Here is a 19001-nt window from a genome sequence, read left to right as displayed (position 1 = left end):
AGTTTTCAGATAGAACTAATCCACATACACTTCCCTTTGGTCCTGTAACAATCCCAAACCAATCCAACCTTCCCATTCTCCCCACAGCCCTGTATCAATCCCAAACTAATCCCACTGACCCACTCTCTACCCATAGCCCTGTAACAATCCCAAACCAATCCCACCTTCCCATTCTCCCCATAGCCCTGTATCAATCCCAAACTAATCCCACTGCCCCACTCTCTACCCATAGCCCTGTAACAATCCCAAACTAATCCCACTGCCCCACTCTCTCCCCATAGCCCTGTATCAATCCCAAACTAATCCCACTGCCCCACTCTCTCCCCATAGCCCTGTAACAATCCCAAACCAATCCCACCTTCCCATTCTCCCCATAGCCCTGTATCAATTCCAAACCAATCCCACCTCCCCACTCTCCCCATAGTCCTGTATCAATCCCAAACCAATCCCACCTCCCCCACTCTCCCCATAGTCCTGTATCAATCATAATCTAATTTGCAAAGTTGCAGCTCTTATTTGACCGCATGACAGCTCTGGAGTGTGGATGGACTCACTGTGGAGCATCCGTGATGCTGAGGAGGTCGTGGACATCACGTTTAGTGAACTGGTCACACTGCAGGTTAGAATTGCTGAGGGAGACAGTGAATGGGTGACCAAAAGACAGAAAAAGAGTAGGAAGGCAGTGCAGGTGTCCCCTGTGGTCATCTCCCTCCGAAACAGGTATACCGTTTTGGATACTGTTGGGGGACATGGCTCACCAGGGGAGGGCAGCAGTTGCCAGGATCATGGCACCGTGGTGGGCACTGCTGTTCAGAAGGGCAGGAAAAAGACTCATAGGGCCATAGTCATAGAGGATTCTATTGTGAGGGGAGTAGATAGGCGGTTCTGTGGCTGAATCTGAAAGGGGAGGGGGAACAGCCAGTTGTCATGGTGCATATAGACACCAATGATATAAATAGAAAATGAGATGAGGTCCTGAAAGAAGAATTCAGGGAGCTAGGAGAGAAAAGTTAAAGAGAAGGACCTCAAAGGTAGTGATCTCAGGATTACTACCAGTGCCACGTGCTAGCCAGCGTAGAAATGAAAAAATAGGCAGGATGAACAGGTGGCTTGAGAGATGGTGTAGGAGGGAGGGGTTCAGATTGGTTGGACATTGGGACCGGTTCTGGGGAAGGTGGGACTATTACAAAAGGGACGGTCTACATCTGAACCAGACCAGAACCAATGTCCTTGGGGGAGTTTTTGCTACTGCTATTGGGGAGGTTTTAAACTAATGTGGCAGGGGGCCGGGAACCAGAAGAGACAACAAGTAGGTAGCGAGGTGGAGACTGGAGACTGTAAGAATTATGAAGGTAGCATTAATAAAGGGAAGAATAGGCAGAGAGCAGGTGAGCGCAAAGAACTGGTGGCATGAAATGCATCTACTTTAATGCAAGGGGCACAGTGTGTAAGGCAGATGGACTTAGGGCTTGGATTGGTGCCTGGGAGTACGATGTTATTGCAATCACAGAGACTTGGTTGAAGGAAGGGCATGACTGGCACCTGAATGTTCCAGGATATAGACGCTTCAGACAGGACAGGGAGAGAAGTAAAAGGGGGAGAGGAGTTGCATTGCTGGTCAGGGACGATAACACGGCTGTGCTAAAGGAGCACACTATGGAGGTCTTGGGTGTTGAGGCATTATGGGTGGAGCTGAGAAATAAGAAGGGTGCAGTTACATTGTTGGGGCTGTATTACAGGCCTCCCAACAGTGAGCGTGAGGTAGAAGAACAAATAGGTAAACAGATTATGAGTAGATGTAGAGGCAACAGGGTAGTGGTGATGGGAGACTTTAATTTTCCCAGCATTGACTGGGATACACTTAGCGTCAGAGGCCTTGGTGGGGTAGAATTTGTACGAAACATCCAGGAGAGTTTTCTAGAGCAGTATGTCAATAGTCCGACGAGGGAAGGGGCCACATTGGACCTGGTACTGGGGAATGAGCCAGGACTGGTGGTCGAAGTTGCGGTGGGGGATTTCTTTGTAAGTTTTAGAATACTCGCAGATAAAGAAGAGAGTGGTCCTTGCGGAAGAATATTAAACTGGGCCAAGGGCAATTATATCAAAATTAGGCAGGACCTGGGAAATGTGGATTGGACACAGCTATTTGAAGGGAAGTCCACATTTGAGATGTGGGAGGCTTTCAAAGAAACGTTAAAGATAGTGCAGGATAGACATGTCCCGTTGAAGGCAAAGGAGAGGAAAGGGCAAGATTCGTGAACCGTGGATGACAGGAGAAATTGTATGACTAGCCAAGAGGAAAAGGGAATCATACATAAGGTCCAGGCAGCTAAGAACAGAATGGGCCCTGGAGGAATATCGGAAGAGTAGGACAAGTCTTAAACAAGGAATCAAGCGGGCTAAAAGGGATCGTGAAATAACTTTATTGAGCAGAATTAAGGAGAATCCCAAAGCATTTTATTCTTATATAAGAAGCAAGCGGGTAACTAGAGAAAGGATTGGTCCACTAAAGGATAGCGAAGGAAGGCTGTGGGCCGAACCTGAGAAAATGGGTGAGATTCTCAATGGTTACTTTGCATCAGTGTTCACTGAGGAGAGAAACATGATGAATGTTGAGATTAGACAATAGACAATAGACAATAGGTGCAGGAGTAGGCCATTCAGCCCTTCGAGCCTGCACCGCCATTCAATATAATCATGGCTGATCATTCCTAATCAGTATCCTGTTCTTGCCTTATCTCCATAACCCTTGATTCCACTATCTTTGAGAGCTCTATCCAACTCTTTCTGAAATGAATCCAGAGACTGGGCCTCCACTGCCCTCTGGGGCAGAGCATTCCACACAGCCACCACTCTCTGGGTGAAGAAGTTTCTCCTGAGCTCTGTCCTAAATGGTCTACCCCGTATTTTTAAGCTGTGTCCTCTGGTTCGGCACTCACCCATCAGTGGAAATATGTTTCCTACTGCCAGAGTGTCCAATCCTTTCATAATCTTATACGTCTCAATCAGATCCTCTCTCAATCTTCGAAACTCAAGGGTAAACAGGTCCAGTCGCTTCAGTCTTTCAGTGTAAGGTAATCCTGCCATTCCAGGAATTGACCTCGTGAACCTACGCTGCACTCCCTCAATAGCCAGAATGTCTTTTCTCAAATTTGGAGACCAGAACTGCACACAGTACTCCAGGTGTGGTCTCACCAGGGCCCTGTACAGCTGCAGAAGCACCTCTTTGCTTCTATATTTAATTCCTCTTGTTATGAAGGCCAGCATGCTATTAGCCTTCTTCACTACCTGCTGTACCTGCATGCTTGCCTTCATTGACTGGTGTACAAGAACACCCAGATCTCTCTGTACTGCCCCTTTACATAAATTGATTCCATTTAGGTAGTAGTCTGCCTTCCTGTTCTTGCTACCAAAGTGGATAACCATACATTTATTCACATTAAACTGCATCTGCCATGCATCTGCCCACTCACCTAACTTGTCCAGGTCACCCTGCAATCTCCTAACATCCTCATCACTTTTCACCCTGCCACCCAGCTTTGTATCATCAGCAAATTTGCTAATGTTATTGCTGATACCATCTTCTATATCATTAACATATATTGTAAAAAGCTGTGGTCCCAGCACGGATCCCTGCGGTACCCCACTGGTCACTGCCTGCCATTCCGAAATGGAGCCGTTTATCACTGCTCTTTGTTTCCTATGAGCCAACCAATTTTCAATCCAATCTAGTACTTTGCCCCCAATACCATGCACCCTAATTTTACTCACTAACCTCCTGTGTGGGACTTTATCAAAAGCTTTCTGAAAGTCCAGGTACACTACATCTACTGGATTTCCCTCGTCCAACTTCATAGTTACATCCTCAAAAAATTCAAGAAGATTAGTCAAACATGATTTCCCCTTCATAAATCCATGCTGACTCTGTCCTATCCTGTTACTACTATCCAGATGTGCAGTAATTTCATCCTTTATAATAGACTCCAGCATCTTTCCCACCACTGAGGTCAGACTCACTGGTCTATAATTACCTGCTTTCTCTCGCCCACCTTTCTTAAAAAGTGGTATAACATTAGCCACCCTCCAATCCTCAGGAACCGACACCCCGAATCTATTGAACTCTGGAAAATAATCACCAACGCATCCACGATTTCCCGAGCCACCTCCTTCAGTACTCTGGGATGCAGACCATCAGGCCCCGGAGACTTATCAACCTTCAGACCTAACAGTCTCTCCAACACCAAATCCTGGCAAATATAAATTCCCTTAAGTTCAGGTCCTTCAGCCACTGTTACCTCAGGGAGATTGCTTGTGTCTTCCCAAGTGAACACAGATCTGAAGTACCCATTTAATTCCTCTGCCATTTCTTTGTTCCTAGTAATATATTCCCCTGTTTCTGTCTTCAAGGGCCCAATTTTTGTCCTAACCATTTTTTTGCCTTGCACATACCTAAAAAAGCTTTTACTATCCTCCTTAATATTCTTGGCCAGTTTACCTTCGTACCTCATTTTTCCTCTGCGTATTTCCTTCTTAGTAATCCTCTGTTGCTCTTTAAAAGCTTCCCAGTCCTCAGTTTTCCCACTTTTCTTAGCTATGTTATACTTTTTCTCTTTTAACTTTATATGTTTCTTTACTTCCCTCGTCAGCCACGGCCGCCCATGCCTCCTCCTGGGATCTTTCTTCCTTTTAGGAATGAACTGATCCTGCAACTTCTGCATTATACACAGAAATATCCGCCATTGTTCCTCCACGGTCATCCCTGCTAAGGTATTGCACCATTGAACTTTGGCCAGCTCCTCCCTCATAGCTCCACAATTCCCTTTATTCAACAGAAGTACTGTCACTTCCGACTGTACCCTCTCCCTCTCAAATTGCAGATTGAAGCTTATTGTATTGTGGTCACTACTTCCCAATGGCTCCTTCACTTCGAGGTCTCTGATCAATTCTGGTTCGTTACACAATACCAGATCCAGAATTGCCTTCTCCCTGGTCGGCTCCAGCACCAGCTGCTCTAAGAATCCATCTCTGAGGCACTCCACAAAGTCTCTTTCTTGTGGCCCAATACCATCCTTTAGAGATAGAAGTTTGATTAGTCTGGGTAACGTTGACATAAGTAGGGAAGATGTGTTGGGTAGGCTAGAGGTTATTAAGGTGGACAAATCCCCAGGACTAGATGGGATCTATCCCAGGTTGCTGAGGGAGGCGAGAGAGGAAATAGCTGGGGCCCTGATAGATATCTTTGTGACATCCTTAAACACAGGTGAGGTGCCAGAGGACTGGAAGGTTGCTCATGTTGTCCCCCTGTACAAGAAGGGTAGTAGGGATATTCCAGATAACTACAGATCAGTGAGCCTCACGTCAGTGGTGGGAAAGTTGCTGGAGAAGGTACTGAGGGATAGGATCTATTTATATTTAGAAAATAATGGGCTTAACAGTGATAGACAACATGGTTTTGTGTGGGGGAGATCGTGCCTTACCAACTTAATAGAGTTCTTCGAGGAAGTGACCAAGTTGATAGATGAAGGAAGGACTGTTGATGTCATCTACTTGGACTTTAGTAAGGCGTTTGATAAGGTTCCCCATTGTAGACTAATGGAGAAAGTGAAGTCACATGGTGTGCAGGGTGTTCTAGCCAGGTGGATAAAGAACTGGTTGAGCAACAGGAGACAGAGTAGTAGTTGAAGGGAGTTTCTCAAAATGGAGGAAGGTGACCAGTGGTGTTCCACAGGGGTCAGTGTTGGGGCCACTGTTGTTTGTGATAAACATAAATGATCTGGAAGAGGGCATTGTTGGTATGATCAGCAAGTTAGCAGATGACACAAAGATTGGTGGAGTAGCAGAAAGCACAAGGGACTGTCAGAGAATACAGGAGGATATAGACAGACTGGAGAGTTGGGCGGAAAGGTGGCAGATGGTTTTCAATCCAGACAAAGTGAGGTGATGCATTTAGACAAGACTAATTCGAGAGCGAATTATAGAATGAACGGAAGAGCTTTGGGAAAGGTTGATGGGCAGAGAGATCTGGGAGTTCAGGTCCATTGTACCCTGAAGGTTGCTGCACAGGTGGATAGAGTGGTCAAGAAGGCATATGGTATGCTTGCCTTTATTGGACGGGGAATTGAGTTTAAGAGCTGGCAAGTCATGTTAAAATAGTACAAGACATTGGTTCGGCCGCATTTAGAATACTGTGTACAGTTCTGGTCGCCACATTACCAAAAGGATGTGGATGCTTTGGAGAGGGTACAGAGAAGGTTTATGAGGATGTTGCCTGGTATGGAAGGTGCTAGCTATGAAGAGAGGTTGAGTAGGTGAGGTTTATTTTCATTAGAAAAAAGGAAATTGAGGGGGGACCTGATTGAGGTTTACAAAATCATGAAGGGTATAGACAGGGTGGATAGAGACAAGCTTTTTCCCAGGGTGAAGGATTCGATAACGAGAGGTCACACTTTCAAGGTGAGAGGTGGAAAGTTTAAGGGGGATACACGCAGTAAGTACTTCACACAGAGGGTGGTAGGCGCTTAGAATGCATTGCCGGCAGAGGTGGCAGGCACAGTAATTCATTTAAGATGCGTCTGGATAAATGCATGAGTAGGTGGGGAGTAGAGGGACACAGAAGCTTAGGAATTGACCAACAGCTTTAGACAGTACATTTGGATCGGCTCGGAGAAAGTGAGGACTGCAGATGCTGGAGATCAGAGCTGAAAATGTGTTGCTGGAAAAAGGGCTTATGTCTGAAACGTCGATTCTCCTGCTCCTTGGATGCTGCCTGACCTGCTGCGCTTTTCCAGCAACACATTTTTCAGTACATTTGGATCGGCTCAGGCTTGGGGGGCAGAAGGGCCTTTTCCTGGGCTGTGAATTTTCTTTCTTCTTTATTCTAATCCCACTGCCCCACTCCCTTCCCATAGCCCTGTATCAATCACAAACTAATCCCACTGCCCCACTCTCTCCCCATAGCCCTGCATCAATCCCAAACTAATCCCACTGCCCCACTCTCTCCCCATAGCCCTCTATCAATCCCAAACTAATCCCACAGCCCCACTCTCTCCCCATAGCCCTCTATCAATCCCAAACTAATCCCACAGCCCCACTCTCTCCCCATATCCCTCTATCAATCCCAAACTAATCCCACTGCCTCACTCTCTCCCCATAGCCCTGTATCAATCCCAAATTAATCCCACTGACCCACTCTCTCCCCATAGCTCTGTATCAATCACAAACTAATCCCACTGCCCCACTCACTCCCCATAGCCCTGTATCAATCGCAAACTAATCCCACTGCCCCACTCCCTCCCCATAACCCTGTATCAATCCCAAACTAATCCTACTGCCCCACTCCCTCCCCATAACTCTGTATCAATCCCAAACTAATCCCACTGCCCCACTCCCTCCCCATAGCCCTGTATCAATCCCAAACTAATCCCACTGCCCCACTCCCTCCCCATAACCCTGTATCAATCCCAAACTAATCCCACTGTCCCACTCTCTCCCCATAGCCCTGTATCAATCCCAAACTAATCCTACTATCCCCTCTCGCTCCTTTATCATCAGCAGAATGGAACACTCCATTTCCCACTCCAAATGTCAATCTTCCACTTTGGAATGTGACAGTCAAAAACCCCTTTTCCAGTTGCTGACCACTCCCTCTGTCAGGGAATGTAATTGGATAAATTTGCCTCTTTTCAATTATCCATGATCATTTCTTTGAATATTAACAGGCCAATTGACCACATGGCCATGTATCCAGTCCTGACCCTGAAGAGATTTACCAGGATGATGCTTGGTGTGGAGGGAAGGACTTATGAGGAAAGGCTGAAGGATTTGAGGCTGTTTCATTAGAGACAAGAAGTTGATGTGACTTAATAGAAGATGATCAGAGGATTAGATCGGGTGGACAGTCAGACCCTTTTTCCTCGAATGGTGATGGCTACCATGAGGGGACATAGCTTTAAATTGAGTGGTGATAGATATAGGACAGATGTTAAAGGTAGGTTCTTTAACCAGAGAGTAGTAGGGGCATGGAACGCATTGCCTGCAACAGTAGTAGACTTGCCAACTTTAAGAGCATTCAAATGGTCATTGGATAGACGTATGGATGAGAATGGAATAGTGTAGGTTAGATGGGCTTCAGATTGGTTTCACAGGTCAGCACAACATCAAGGGCTGAAGGGCCTGTTGTGCGCTATAATGTTCCATGTTCTACATTCAATGTGAGGCAGCAGTGCCAACCACTGAGTCACCCTGCCCCATTTTAGTGTCATACAGTAGCTTCTTGGAGTCATACTTGATTCTAAGATGTGTTTCCTACCACATACCTATCCCATGGCTAAGAACCACCACATACCTCTACCATCAGTTTGTTGGTGTACTCTGCTTCTCCCCAAAGTGCCACACACCCCCCCAGCTGATTTTCTGCTGAAACCCTCACTCCTGTCTTTGCCAACTCTAGATTTGAGTGTTCCAACACATTCCTGGACAGCTTCCCATCCTCGGTGCAGTTGAGATGAAAGAGAGTACGGCAACTGCTCTGCCCAGGACCATAAGAAACTACAGAAGGTGGTGGGCACAGCCCAGACCATCACGGGAGCCAACCTTCCATCCATGGGCTCCATTTACACAGATTGCTGCCACGGAAAGGCTGCTAACATTATCAAAGACCCCTCCCACCTCCTCCCCCCCCCCCCCCCCCCCCCCCACCCCCGCCCCCAGTAATGATCTCCTACAACCTCTTCTATCAGGCAGGAGGTACAGAAACCTGAACACACGCACCAGCAGGTTCAGGAAACAGCTTCATCCCGGCCGGTATTAGACTGATGAATGGATTCTCTAGCCTCAATAAGCAATTATGCCTCTGTCTAAACTTTTTTGTTCTGTACGTCCTTGCTCACTATGATCTGCCTGCATTGCTCGTAAACAAAACTTTTCACTGTACTTCGGTACAAGTGACAATCAATCAATCAATCCATCAATCTATCCAGCAAACTCTGGGAGAGTGAATTCCACAGATTCAGAGAAGCAATTCCTCTTCATCCCTGTTTTAAATCCGCTACCCTTTAACCTAAAAGGATGACCTCTCATTCTACATTACCCCACATGAGGAATTATCCTCTCTGAACCTACTTTCTCAATCCCCGTTAGCACCTTCTATCCCTCAACTATATCTCCTCTCATTCTATAGGGAAGGAAAACTGTTTTCCTGACCCAGTCAGGTCTAAATCTGACTCCAGATCAATTACAACATAATTGCTTTCTGAGATGGCCAAGCAAGACACTCAGATGAAGAGAAATTAGGGCTGGCCAAAAACATGCTCACATTCCAATAAAGAAGATGTATTCTTGCCTCTTCAGCATGACAGATTTTTATGACTGTTTCTTCTGCTGCACAGACCTAAAGCTCTGGAATTCCTTCCCTAAACCTCTGCATTTGTTTTTCTTCATTTAAGACGATGCTTAAAACCCATTACTTTGCGAAGCTTTTGCTCATCTTTCTGAACGTAGCCTTGTGCTGCTCATTGGAGACTGGAATGTAGGGCCACAGTCACGTCAGCCATGACCTTATTTTTCACAGGACGGGCTAGAGGGACGAATGGACTACACCTACTCACAATTCTTGTGTTTATGCACATGTTTGTTCCACATTTCTGTGAAGCCACTCTACGAAAGACATCATGTAAATGTAAATGTAACATTTAAAAGGCATCTGGACAAGTATTTGAACAGGAAGAGTTTAGAGGGATATGGGCCAAGTGCTGGCAACTGGGACTAGATGAATTCAGGATATCTGGTCGGCATGAATATGTTGGACTGAAGGGTCTGTTTCCACGCTGTACATCTCTATGACTCTATCCAATTATTTTGAGGTGGATTAGATTAGCATAGAAAGTATGACATTATGTAAATAGGAGGGAATAGCGTGGTGATGTTATCACTGGAATGGTAATCCAGCAACCCCAGGCTAATGATACAGAGACATGAGTTGAAATCTCCTGACAGCAGATGGTGGAATTTCAATTCAAAAGAGTAAAAAAATTACATAAGAAGCTTTTTTTTGGGACCAGGGCATCGCTAACTAGGTAGCATTTAATGCCTATCACTAATTATCCAGAGGACAGTTAAGAGTCAACGACATTGCTGTGGGTCTGGAGTCACATGTAGGCCAGACCTGGTCTGGTCTGGTCTGGACTACATGTGACTCCAGACCCACAGTAATGTAGTTGGCTCTTCGTTGCTCACTCCCCAAATAGGAGTGGACAGTAAATGGCCTAGTCAGCATAGTACACATCTCCTGAATAAATAGTTGCATGTTGTTGTTCAAATTGCTCAGAATTGTCTATCAGAATGATAGGTTAGGTTTTTCCCCAACAATGGAGTCATGATCATCTGGACTGTTAATTCCAGATTTTCTTTCATTGAATTCAAATCCCCCCATCTGTTGCAGTTGGATATGAACCAGGGTCTGCAGAACATTGTGTGGGCCTCTGGATTAACACTGCAGCAATAGTAGCACCAGGCCATCACCTCCCCTTGGCGTAATGATGACCACTGTTCACTCTCTTTAAAAGCACATGTGTTTCACTAGAGGAACTCTGCTGCTTTTACCTGGTCTGGTCTGGACTACATGTGTGGAGTTTGACTCTTAGTCGCTCGCTCCCCAAATAGGAATGGACAGCAAATGGCTGAATCAGCAATGGACACATCCCATGAATAAATAGTTGCATGTTCTTGTTCAAATTACCCAGAATTGTCTATCAGAAGCATGACTCTCAATTACTGCGTTCTGGGAGGGGGTCATTTTCATGGGAACTGCCTAATTCCCAGCTTAGCCCAGGGAGCAGTTCCTAAAGAGAGTGTTTTGTATTTTCAGTGATGAAGTTGGATTCTCGATGGGATATTGGAATTCTGTATGTATGTTTGCTCGCTAAGCTGGAAAGTTCACTTTCAGACGTTTCGTCACCATACTGGATAACATCATCAGTGTGCCTTTGGTGAAGCACTGGTGAACCGCTTTCTATTTATGTGTTTAGGTTTCCTTGGGTTGGTGATGTCGTTTCCTGTGGTGTCGTCAGTTCCTGTGGTGATGTCATTGGGGTAGTGGGACATTTAAGCATTCCAGTTGGCGGAGTTGGATTGCCACCTTGGCAATAGATTCAGTGGCAACACCTCATTCAATATCTTGGCACGGAGACTTGCAATTATTAGTCAGTCCATTGAGTTTCCTCAAGGATCTGGCTATTTCCTCCAGGTGTCCCATTTAAGTTGCAATACAGTGAGTAACATACACTTAATAGCAGGGTCCTGGAGAGTTTTCCCAAACAAAGAGATCTTGGGGGGTAGATTTATAATCCCTTGAAGGTGGTGTCGTAGGTAGATAGGATAGCGAAGAAGATGTTTGGTACACTTGCCTTCATTGGTCAGTGCATTGCGTAGAGGAGTTGGGAAATGATGTTGTGACTATACAGGACATTGACTCAACCACTTTTGGAAGCCTGCATTCAGTTGTGGTCTCCCTACATATAGGAAAGATATTGTTCAATTTGAAAGGGTGCAGAAAAGATTTCCAAGGATGTTACCAGGGTTGGAGGGTTTGAGTCATAGAGAGAAGCTGAATAGGTTGGGGCTGTTTTCCCTGGAGCATCGGAGGCTGAGGGGTGATCTTACAGAGGTTTATAAAATCATGAGGGGCATGGACAGGGTAAATAGCCAAGGTCTGTTCCCCAGGATAAGGGGAAATCTAAGACGGGATGGTTAAGGTGAGATTTCAAAAGGACTAAGGGTAAACTTTTTCACGGAGAGGGTTGTGCGTGTATGGAATGAGCTGCCAGAGGAAGTGGTGGAGGCTGGTACAATGACAACATTTAAAAGGCATCTGGATGAGTGTTTGAATAGGAAGGGTTTAGAGGGATATGGGTCAAGTGCTGGCAAATGTAACTAGATGAATTTAGGATATCAGGTCGGCGTGAATGCGTTGGACTGAAGGGTCTGTTTCTGTGTTGTACAACTCTATGACTCTATATAATTATTTTGAGGTGAACTAGATTAGCAGAGCAAGTATGATTTGATCAAGATTACAAGATTTTTTTTTAAGAAAAAGCACCTTTCACAATCTCATGAGGTCCCAAAGAACTTTCTGTGAGCTGCTTTTGCTGTAATATCGGAGGTATAGCAAGGTCCCACAAACAGCAATGAGATAAATAACCACATCATGATTTCTCAGTATTGATTGGGAGACAAATATTTCTTCGGACACCAGGGTTCTTCATAAGAGAACTCTGTGAGACTGCCTACACTGAGGTTAGGAATCCTGCAGTGAATATCTCACCTCCTGACTCCCCAAAGCCTGTCCACCATCTACAAGGCACAAGTCAGGAGTGTGATGGAATACTCCCCACTTGCCTGGATGGGGGCAGCTCCAACAACACTCAAGAAGCTTGACATCATCCAGGACAAAGCAGCCCACTTGATTGGCACCACATCCACAAACAACCACTCCCTCCACCACTGACACTCATTGGCAGCAGTGTGTACTATCTTCAAGATGTACAAAGAAAGAACAAAGAAAATTTACAGCCCAGGAACAGGCCCTTCGGCCCTCCAAGTCTGAGCCGATCCAAATCCACTGTCTAAACCTATCGCCCAATTCCTAAGGATCTGTATCCCTCTGCTCCGCACCTACTCATGCGTCTGTCCAGATGCATCTTAAATGAATCTACCATGCCTGCCTCTACCACCTCTGCTAGCAATGCACTCCAGGCATCTACCACCCTCTGTGTAAAGTACTTTCTGCCTTAAACTTTTCACCTCTCACCTCGAACGCGTGACCTCTCGCTATTGAATCCTTCACCCTGGGAAAAAGCTTGTCTCTATCCACCCTGTCTCTTCCTTCATGATTTTGTAGATCTCAATCAGGTCCTCTCTCAATCTCCTTTTTTCTGATGAAACAATCCTAACTTACTCAACCTTTCTTCATAGCTAGCACCTTCCATACCAGGCAACATCCTTGTAAACCTTCTCTGCACCCTCTCCAAAGCGTCCACATCCTTTTGGTAATATGGCAACCAGAACTGTACACAGTATTCTAAATGCGGCCGAACCAATGTCTTGTACAATTTTAACATGACCTGCCAGTTCTTAAACTCAATACCCCATCAGATGAAGACAAGCATACCATATGGCTTCTTGACCACTCTATCCATCTGTGCAGCCACCTTCAGGGTACAATGGACCTGCACTCCCAGATCTCTCTGTCCATGAACTTTTCCCAAGGCTCTTCCTTTTACAGTATAATTCGCTCTAGAATTAGATTTCCCTAAAATACATCACCTCACACTTGCCTGGATTGAAATCCATCTGCCCAACTTCCCTGCTCAACTCTCCAGTCTATCTGTATTCTCCTGTATTCTTTAACAGCCTCTTATGCTTTCTGCTACTCCCCAATCTTTGTGTCATCTGCAAGCCTGCTGATCAGATCACCAATGCCCTCTTCCAGATCATTTATGTATATTACAAATAACAGTGGACCCAGCTCTAATCCCTGTGGATCTTTCTCCATTTCGAGAAACTCTTTTCAACTACTACTCTCTGTCTCCTGTTGCTCAACCAGTTCTTTATCCACCTAGCTAGAACACCCTGCACACCATGTGACTTCACTTTCTCCATTAGTCTATAATGGGGAACCTTATCAAACGTCTTACTAAAATCCATGTAAATGACATCTACAGCCCTTCCTTCATCTATCAACTTGGTCACTTTCTCAAAGAACTCTCTTAAGTTGGTCAGGGATGATTTCCACCCCGCACAAAACCTATCACTGATAAGCCCATTCTTTTCCAAACATAAATAGACCTTATCCACCAGTACCTTCTCCAGCAACTTTCCCATCACTGATGTCAGGCTTCCTGTTCTGTAGTTACCTGGAATAACATTAGCAACCCTCTAGTCCTCCAGCCCTTCACCTGTGTTTAAGGATGCCACAAAGATATCTGTCAGGGCCCCAATATTTCTTTTCTCACCTCCCTCAGCAACCTGGGATAGATCCCATCTGGTCCTGGGGATTAGTCCACCTTAGTATCCTTTAGCCTACCCAACACATCTTCCCTCGTTATGTCAGCGTGATCCAGGGTAAACAAACGTCTATTTCTAATCTCAACATTCATCATGTCTCTCTCCTCAGTGAACACTGATGCAAAGTAACCATTGAGAATCTCACCGATTTTCTCAGGTTCGACACACAGCCTTTCTTCGTTATCCTTTAGTGGACCAACCCTTTCTCTAGTTACCCTTTTGTTTCTTATATAAGAATAAAAGGCCTTGGGATTCTCCTTAATTCTGCTCGCTAAAGTTATTTCATGATCCCTTTTAGCTCACTTGATTCCTCATTTAAGATTGGTCCTACTCTCCCAATATTCCTCCAAGGCCCCTTCTGGTCTTAGCTGCCTGGACCTTATGTATGCCTCCCTTTTCCTCTTGGCTATTTGCATAATTTCTCCTGTCATCCACTGTTCACAAACCTTGCCCTTCCTATCCCTTGTTTTCAAAGGGACATGCCTATCCTGCATTATCTTCAACCTATCTTTGAAAGCCTCCCACATCTCAAATGTGGACTTCCCTTCAAATAGCTACGTCCAATCCACATTTCCCAGCTCCTGCCTAATTTTGACATAATTGGCCTTGGCCCAGTTTAGTACTCTTCCCTGAGGACCACTCCCATCTTTGTCTAAGAGTATTCTAAGACTTACAAAATTGTGGTCACTATTCCCAAAGAAATCCCCCACCGCAACTTCTACCACCTGGCCTGGCTCATTCACCAATTCCAGGTCCAATATGGCCCCTTCCCTCATCGGACTATTGGCATACTGCTCTAGAAAACTCTCCTGGACGCTCCTTACAAATTCTGCCCCACTGCTCAAACCCTCCATAGTGTCCTCCTTTAGCACAACTATGATAACATCCCTGACCAGCAATGCAAGTCCTCCTCCCTTTTACTTCCCTCCCTGTCCTGTCTGAAGCGTCTGGAACATTCAGTTGCCAACCATGCCCTTCCTTCAACCAAGTCTCTGTGATCACAATAACGTCATACTCCCAGGCACCAATCCAAGCTCTAAGATCCATCTGCCTTATCCACTATACTCCTTGCATTAAAGTAGATGCACTTCAGGCTGCCAGTTCTTTTGCACTCATCTGCTCTCTGCCTACTCTCCCCCTTGGAAATGCTAACTTCATGATACCTACAGTCTCTAGTTTCCACCTCACTGTTTACTAGTCTTCTCTCTGGTTCCCAGCCTCCTGCCACATTAGTTTAAAATCTTCCCAACAGCAGATATTTACTGCAGAAATTCACCAAAGATTCTCAGACAGCACCTTCCAAACCCAGGACCATTTCCATCCAGAAGGACAAGGGCAGCAGGTACATGGGAACACCACTCTCCTGCAAGTTCCCCTCCAAGCCACTCACCATCCTGACTTGGAAATATATCGCCGTTCCTTCACTGTCGCTGGGTCAAAATCTCGGAATTCCCTCCCTGAGGGCATTGTGGGTCAACCCACAGCACATGGGCTGTAGCGGTTCAATAAGGCAGCCCACCTTCTCAAAGGGCAACTTTGAGGACCAGCAGTGTGAGAATGTGATACATTGGTACACGGTCATCTCTCATCCTTCTAAACTCCAAGGGATCCAGGACCAGTCTCTGAAAATAATCCAAGAAAACACTCAGCTGGTGGGTGTAGATATTTTCTTAATTGCCCTGGTCAGAGACCTTATTACATACCTGTGGAGCAGCTGAGATTTAACTCTGGGCCTCCTGGCTCAGAGATGAGGGCACACCACTTTCCAATAAGAACCTTTACCCGGTTAGTGTAAGCATTCAGGGGAACAGACAGTACTGGAGAAACTCTGCAGCTCTGATGAGAGAAAGCAGAGTTCACATTTCTGATCCAGTGTCCCACTTCTTCAGAATTCATGGGCGGCACAGTGGTCAGCCCTGCTAACCTGGGTCACCAGGGACCTGGATTCAATTCCAGCCTCAGGTCTGTGTGGATCTATGTGGAGTTTGCACATTCTCCTTGTCTCTGCGTGGGTTTCCTCCCACACTCCAAAGATGTGCAGGTCAGGTGGATTGACCATGCTACATTGCCCACAGTGTTAGGTGCATTTGTCAGAGGGGGGGTGGGTCAGTGTGGACTGGTTGGGCCGAAGGGCCTGTTTCCACACTGTAGGTAATCTAATTCGAAATGTTTTGGAGCCAGCATTGAAATTGGCAGGTTTTCCTGAGATGTAGCAACAGGTTGGGGGGGTTGGAGAGTGTTCTCGGGACTGCAGTAGTAAAGGCAGGTTTGAGAGTATGTACTCTCAAAGAGTTGGCACATGTGCAAGGGGCCGAGTGGCCACTTTCTGAGCAATGAGGTTGAATGATTGGCCAATAATCCCCGCCCTGCTTATGTCGGGTTTTTTTGCAAACTCGGATGCACAGAGAGAGAGAGAGAGAGAGTTACTGAGTGCAGTGATAACTTGTCTGTATTTCTGTGGCTGGCTTTTTTTTTTCCCCCCCGAGTGCAGAGATTGCAATGCACTTCCACCGCCCCCCAGGCGCTGAGAGTTTCCTCCGGGCCCCCAGCCCCATCCAGCAGCCCACCCGCTTCTACATCGAGGACATTCTGAGCCGTGATGCCGCCGGGGGCTCACAGAGCCGGGCCGTCTCCTGCAGCCCGTTCCCGGCTGTGGTACCGCCACCGCCGCTGCCGCTCGCCAGCTTCAGGGCAGCAGTGTACCAGCGAGCTGGCCAAGTTGCTCTATCCCCACCTTTGTACCGGGCGCCAGTGCTCCCACAACATCTGGCTCCCATCTACCAGCCGACTGCTGCCGAGTTCCAGCACCCCATCTACAGACCTCTCCCCCTGGGTAAGAGACTACAGCTGGAGCGGGGCCGGGGAGACCGAACTCAAGACACACACACAGAGAGAGAGAGAGAGATAACAGGAGAAAGCGAACGCGCGAGAGAGAGTGAGTGAGAGAGAAACACAGGAGAGAGAGAACATGAGAGAGAGAGAACACAGGAGAGAGAGAGAACACAGGAGAGAGAGAGAACACAGGAGAGAGAGAAACACAGGAGAGAGAGAACACAGGAGAGAGAGAAACACAGGAGAGAGACAGAACACAGGAGAGAGAGAAACACAGGAGAGAGAGAAACACAGGAGAGAGACAGAACACAGGAGAGAGAGAGAACACAGGAGAGAGAGAGAAACACAGGAGAGAGAGAACACAGGAGAGAGAGAGAGAAACACAGGAGAGAGAGAAACACAGGAGAGAGAGAACACAGGAGAGAGAGAAACACAGGAGAGAGACAGAACACAGGAGAGAGAGAAACACAGGAGAGAGAGAGAAACACAGGAGAGAGAGAACACAGGAGAGAGAGAGAACACAGGAGAGAGAGAAACACAGGAGAGAGAGAACACAGGAGAGAGAGAGAGAACACAGGAGAGAGAGAGAAACACAGGAGAGAGAGAAACACAGGAGAGAGAGAGAACACAGGAGAGAGAGAGAGAACACAGGAGAGAGACAGAACACAGGAGAGAGAGAGAACACAGGAGAGAGAGAAACACAGGAGAGAGAGAAACACAGGAGAGAGAGAACACAGGAGAGAGAGAAACACAGGAGAGAGAGAAACACAGGAGAGAGAGAAACACAGGAGAGAGAGAGAATACAGGAGAGAGAGAGAGAACACAGGAGAGAGAGAGAGAAACACAGGAGAGAGAGAACACAGGAGAGAGAGAACACAGGAGAGAGAGAGAAACACAGGAGAGAGAGAAACACAGGAGAGAGAGAAACACAGGAGAGAGAGAGAGAAACACAGGAGAGAGAGAACACAAGAGAGAGAGAAACACAGGAGAGAGAGAGAAACACAGGAGAGAGAGAACACAGGAGAGAGAGAAACACAGGAGAGAGAGAGAACACAGGAGAGAGAGAAACACAGGAGAGAGAGAACACAGGAGAGAGAGAACACAGGAGAGAGAGAAACACAGGAGAGAGAGAGAACACAGGAGAGAGAGAAACACAGGAGAGAGAGAGAAACACAGGAGAGAGAGAACACAGGAGAGAGAGAGAAACACAGGAGAGAGAGAACACAGGAGAGAGAGAGAGAACACAGGAGAGAGAGAAACACAGGAGAGAGAGAACACAGGAGAGAGAGAGAAACACAGGAGAGAGAGAACACAGGAGAGAGAGAAACACAGGAGAGAGAGAACACAGGAGAGAGAGAACACGAGAGAGCGAGGACACAGAGAGAGAATACAGGAGAGTGATAAAGAGAAAGCACAGGAGGGAAAGATAAAGAGCAAACACACTCAGGGAGAGTTAAAATTATACAAAACCAGAGTGCTGGAGGAACAGCAGGTCTGGCAGCATCTGGGGAGAGAGAGAGAGAGCAGAGTTAATTTTACCAGTCCTGATTGTTTTCAGAAGAACTGTTTGCGGTTCAGATTTCCAGCATCCACAGTTATTTGGGTCTGTTTAAGGGTGTGGGAGACGGAGTAAAGACTGAAAAAGGAGAGAGGAACCAAAGAGATTGAGAGATACTCGGTGTTTTCAGACGAACGGGATCTATTGGCAATAAAATTGGAGGAGGACAGGGAGGGAGTGAAATGGGAGAGGGTAAGATTAATAACAAATGAGGAGAGAATGTGTAAAAAGCAGGAATAATGAAGTGTCAGGAGAGGAGCTGAGAGAGAATGAGACGCGCAGAGAGCTCTCGCAAAGTTCTCTCTTTATATTCCTGTAGATTTCAAGGAGAACTTTTCCCGCTTTGATTTAAAAAAAATGCTTTAAAAATACATTCGGGGCGAGAATATTGTGGTGGTGTCGGATTCAGACGCTTTATTTGACATAATTTTTAAAAAGAACACATACATAACCCAGAACTCCCAGAGGAATTCTGCACTGGATGTGCGGAGGGTTTAACCCCGTCAAATCCGCTTTGAGCTGGGGTTCTGAAGCTGCCTGAATCCGACTT

General features: G+C 46.3%; 1 protein-coding gene across 1 annotated transcript in view; it reads left to right on the top strand.

Moving 5' to 3' along the window:
* Window positions 1–16555: 16555 nt before the first annotated feature.
* LOC122555170 (hematopoietically-expressed homeobox protein hhex-like) overlaps window positions 16556–19001 on the top strand; it is a 99407-nt gene continuing 96961 nt past the window's right edge. Inside the window, exon 1 of the mRNA XM_087991953.1 lies at window positions 16556–16894. Coding sequence (XP_087848079.1) covers window positions 16561–16894 — 334 coding nt within the window. The 5' untranslated portion in view covers window positions 16556–16560. The remainder of the gene's footprint in view (window positions 16895–19001) is intronic.

This window comes from Chiloscyllium plagiosum, unplaced genomic scaffold (genome assembly GCF_037043375.1).
Source record: "Chiloscyllium plagiosum isolate Xiang-an unplaced genomic scaffold, Cpla_swu_hap1 HiC_scaffold_1, whole genome shotgun sequence".
NCBI classification, from domain to species: domain Eukaryota; kingdom Metazoa; phylum Chordata; class Chondrichthyes; order Orectolobiformes; family Hemiscylliidae; genus Chiloscyllium; species Chiloscyllium plagiosum.
The sequence above is the reverse complement of the archived record's forward strand: the minus strand, read 5'-3'. Positions and strand labels throughout refer to the sequence as shown.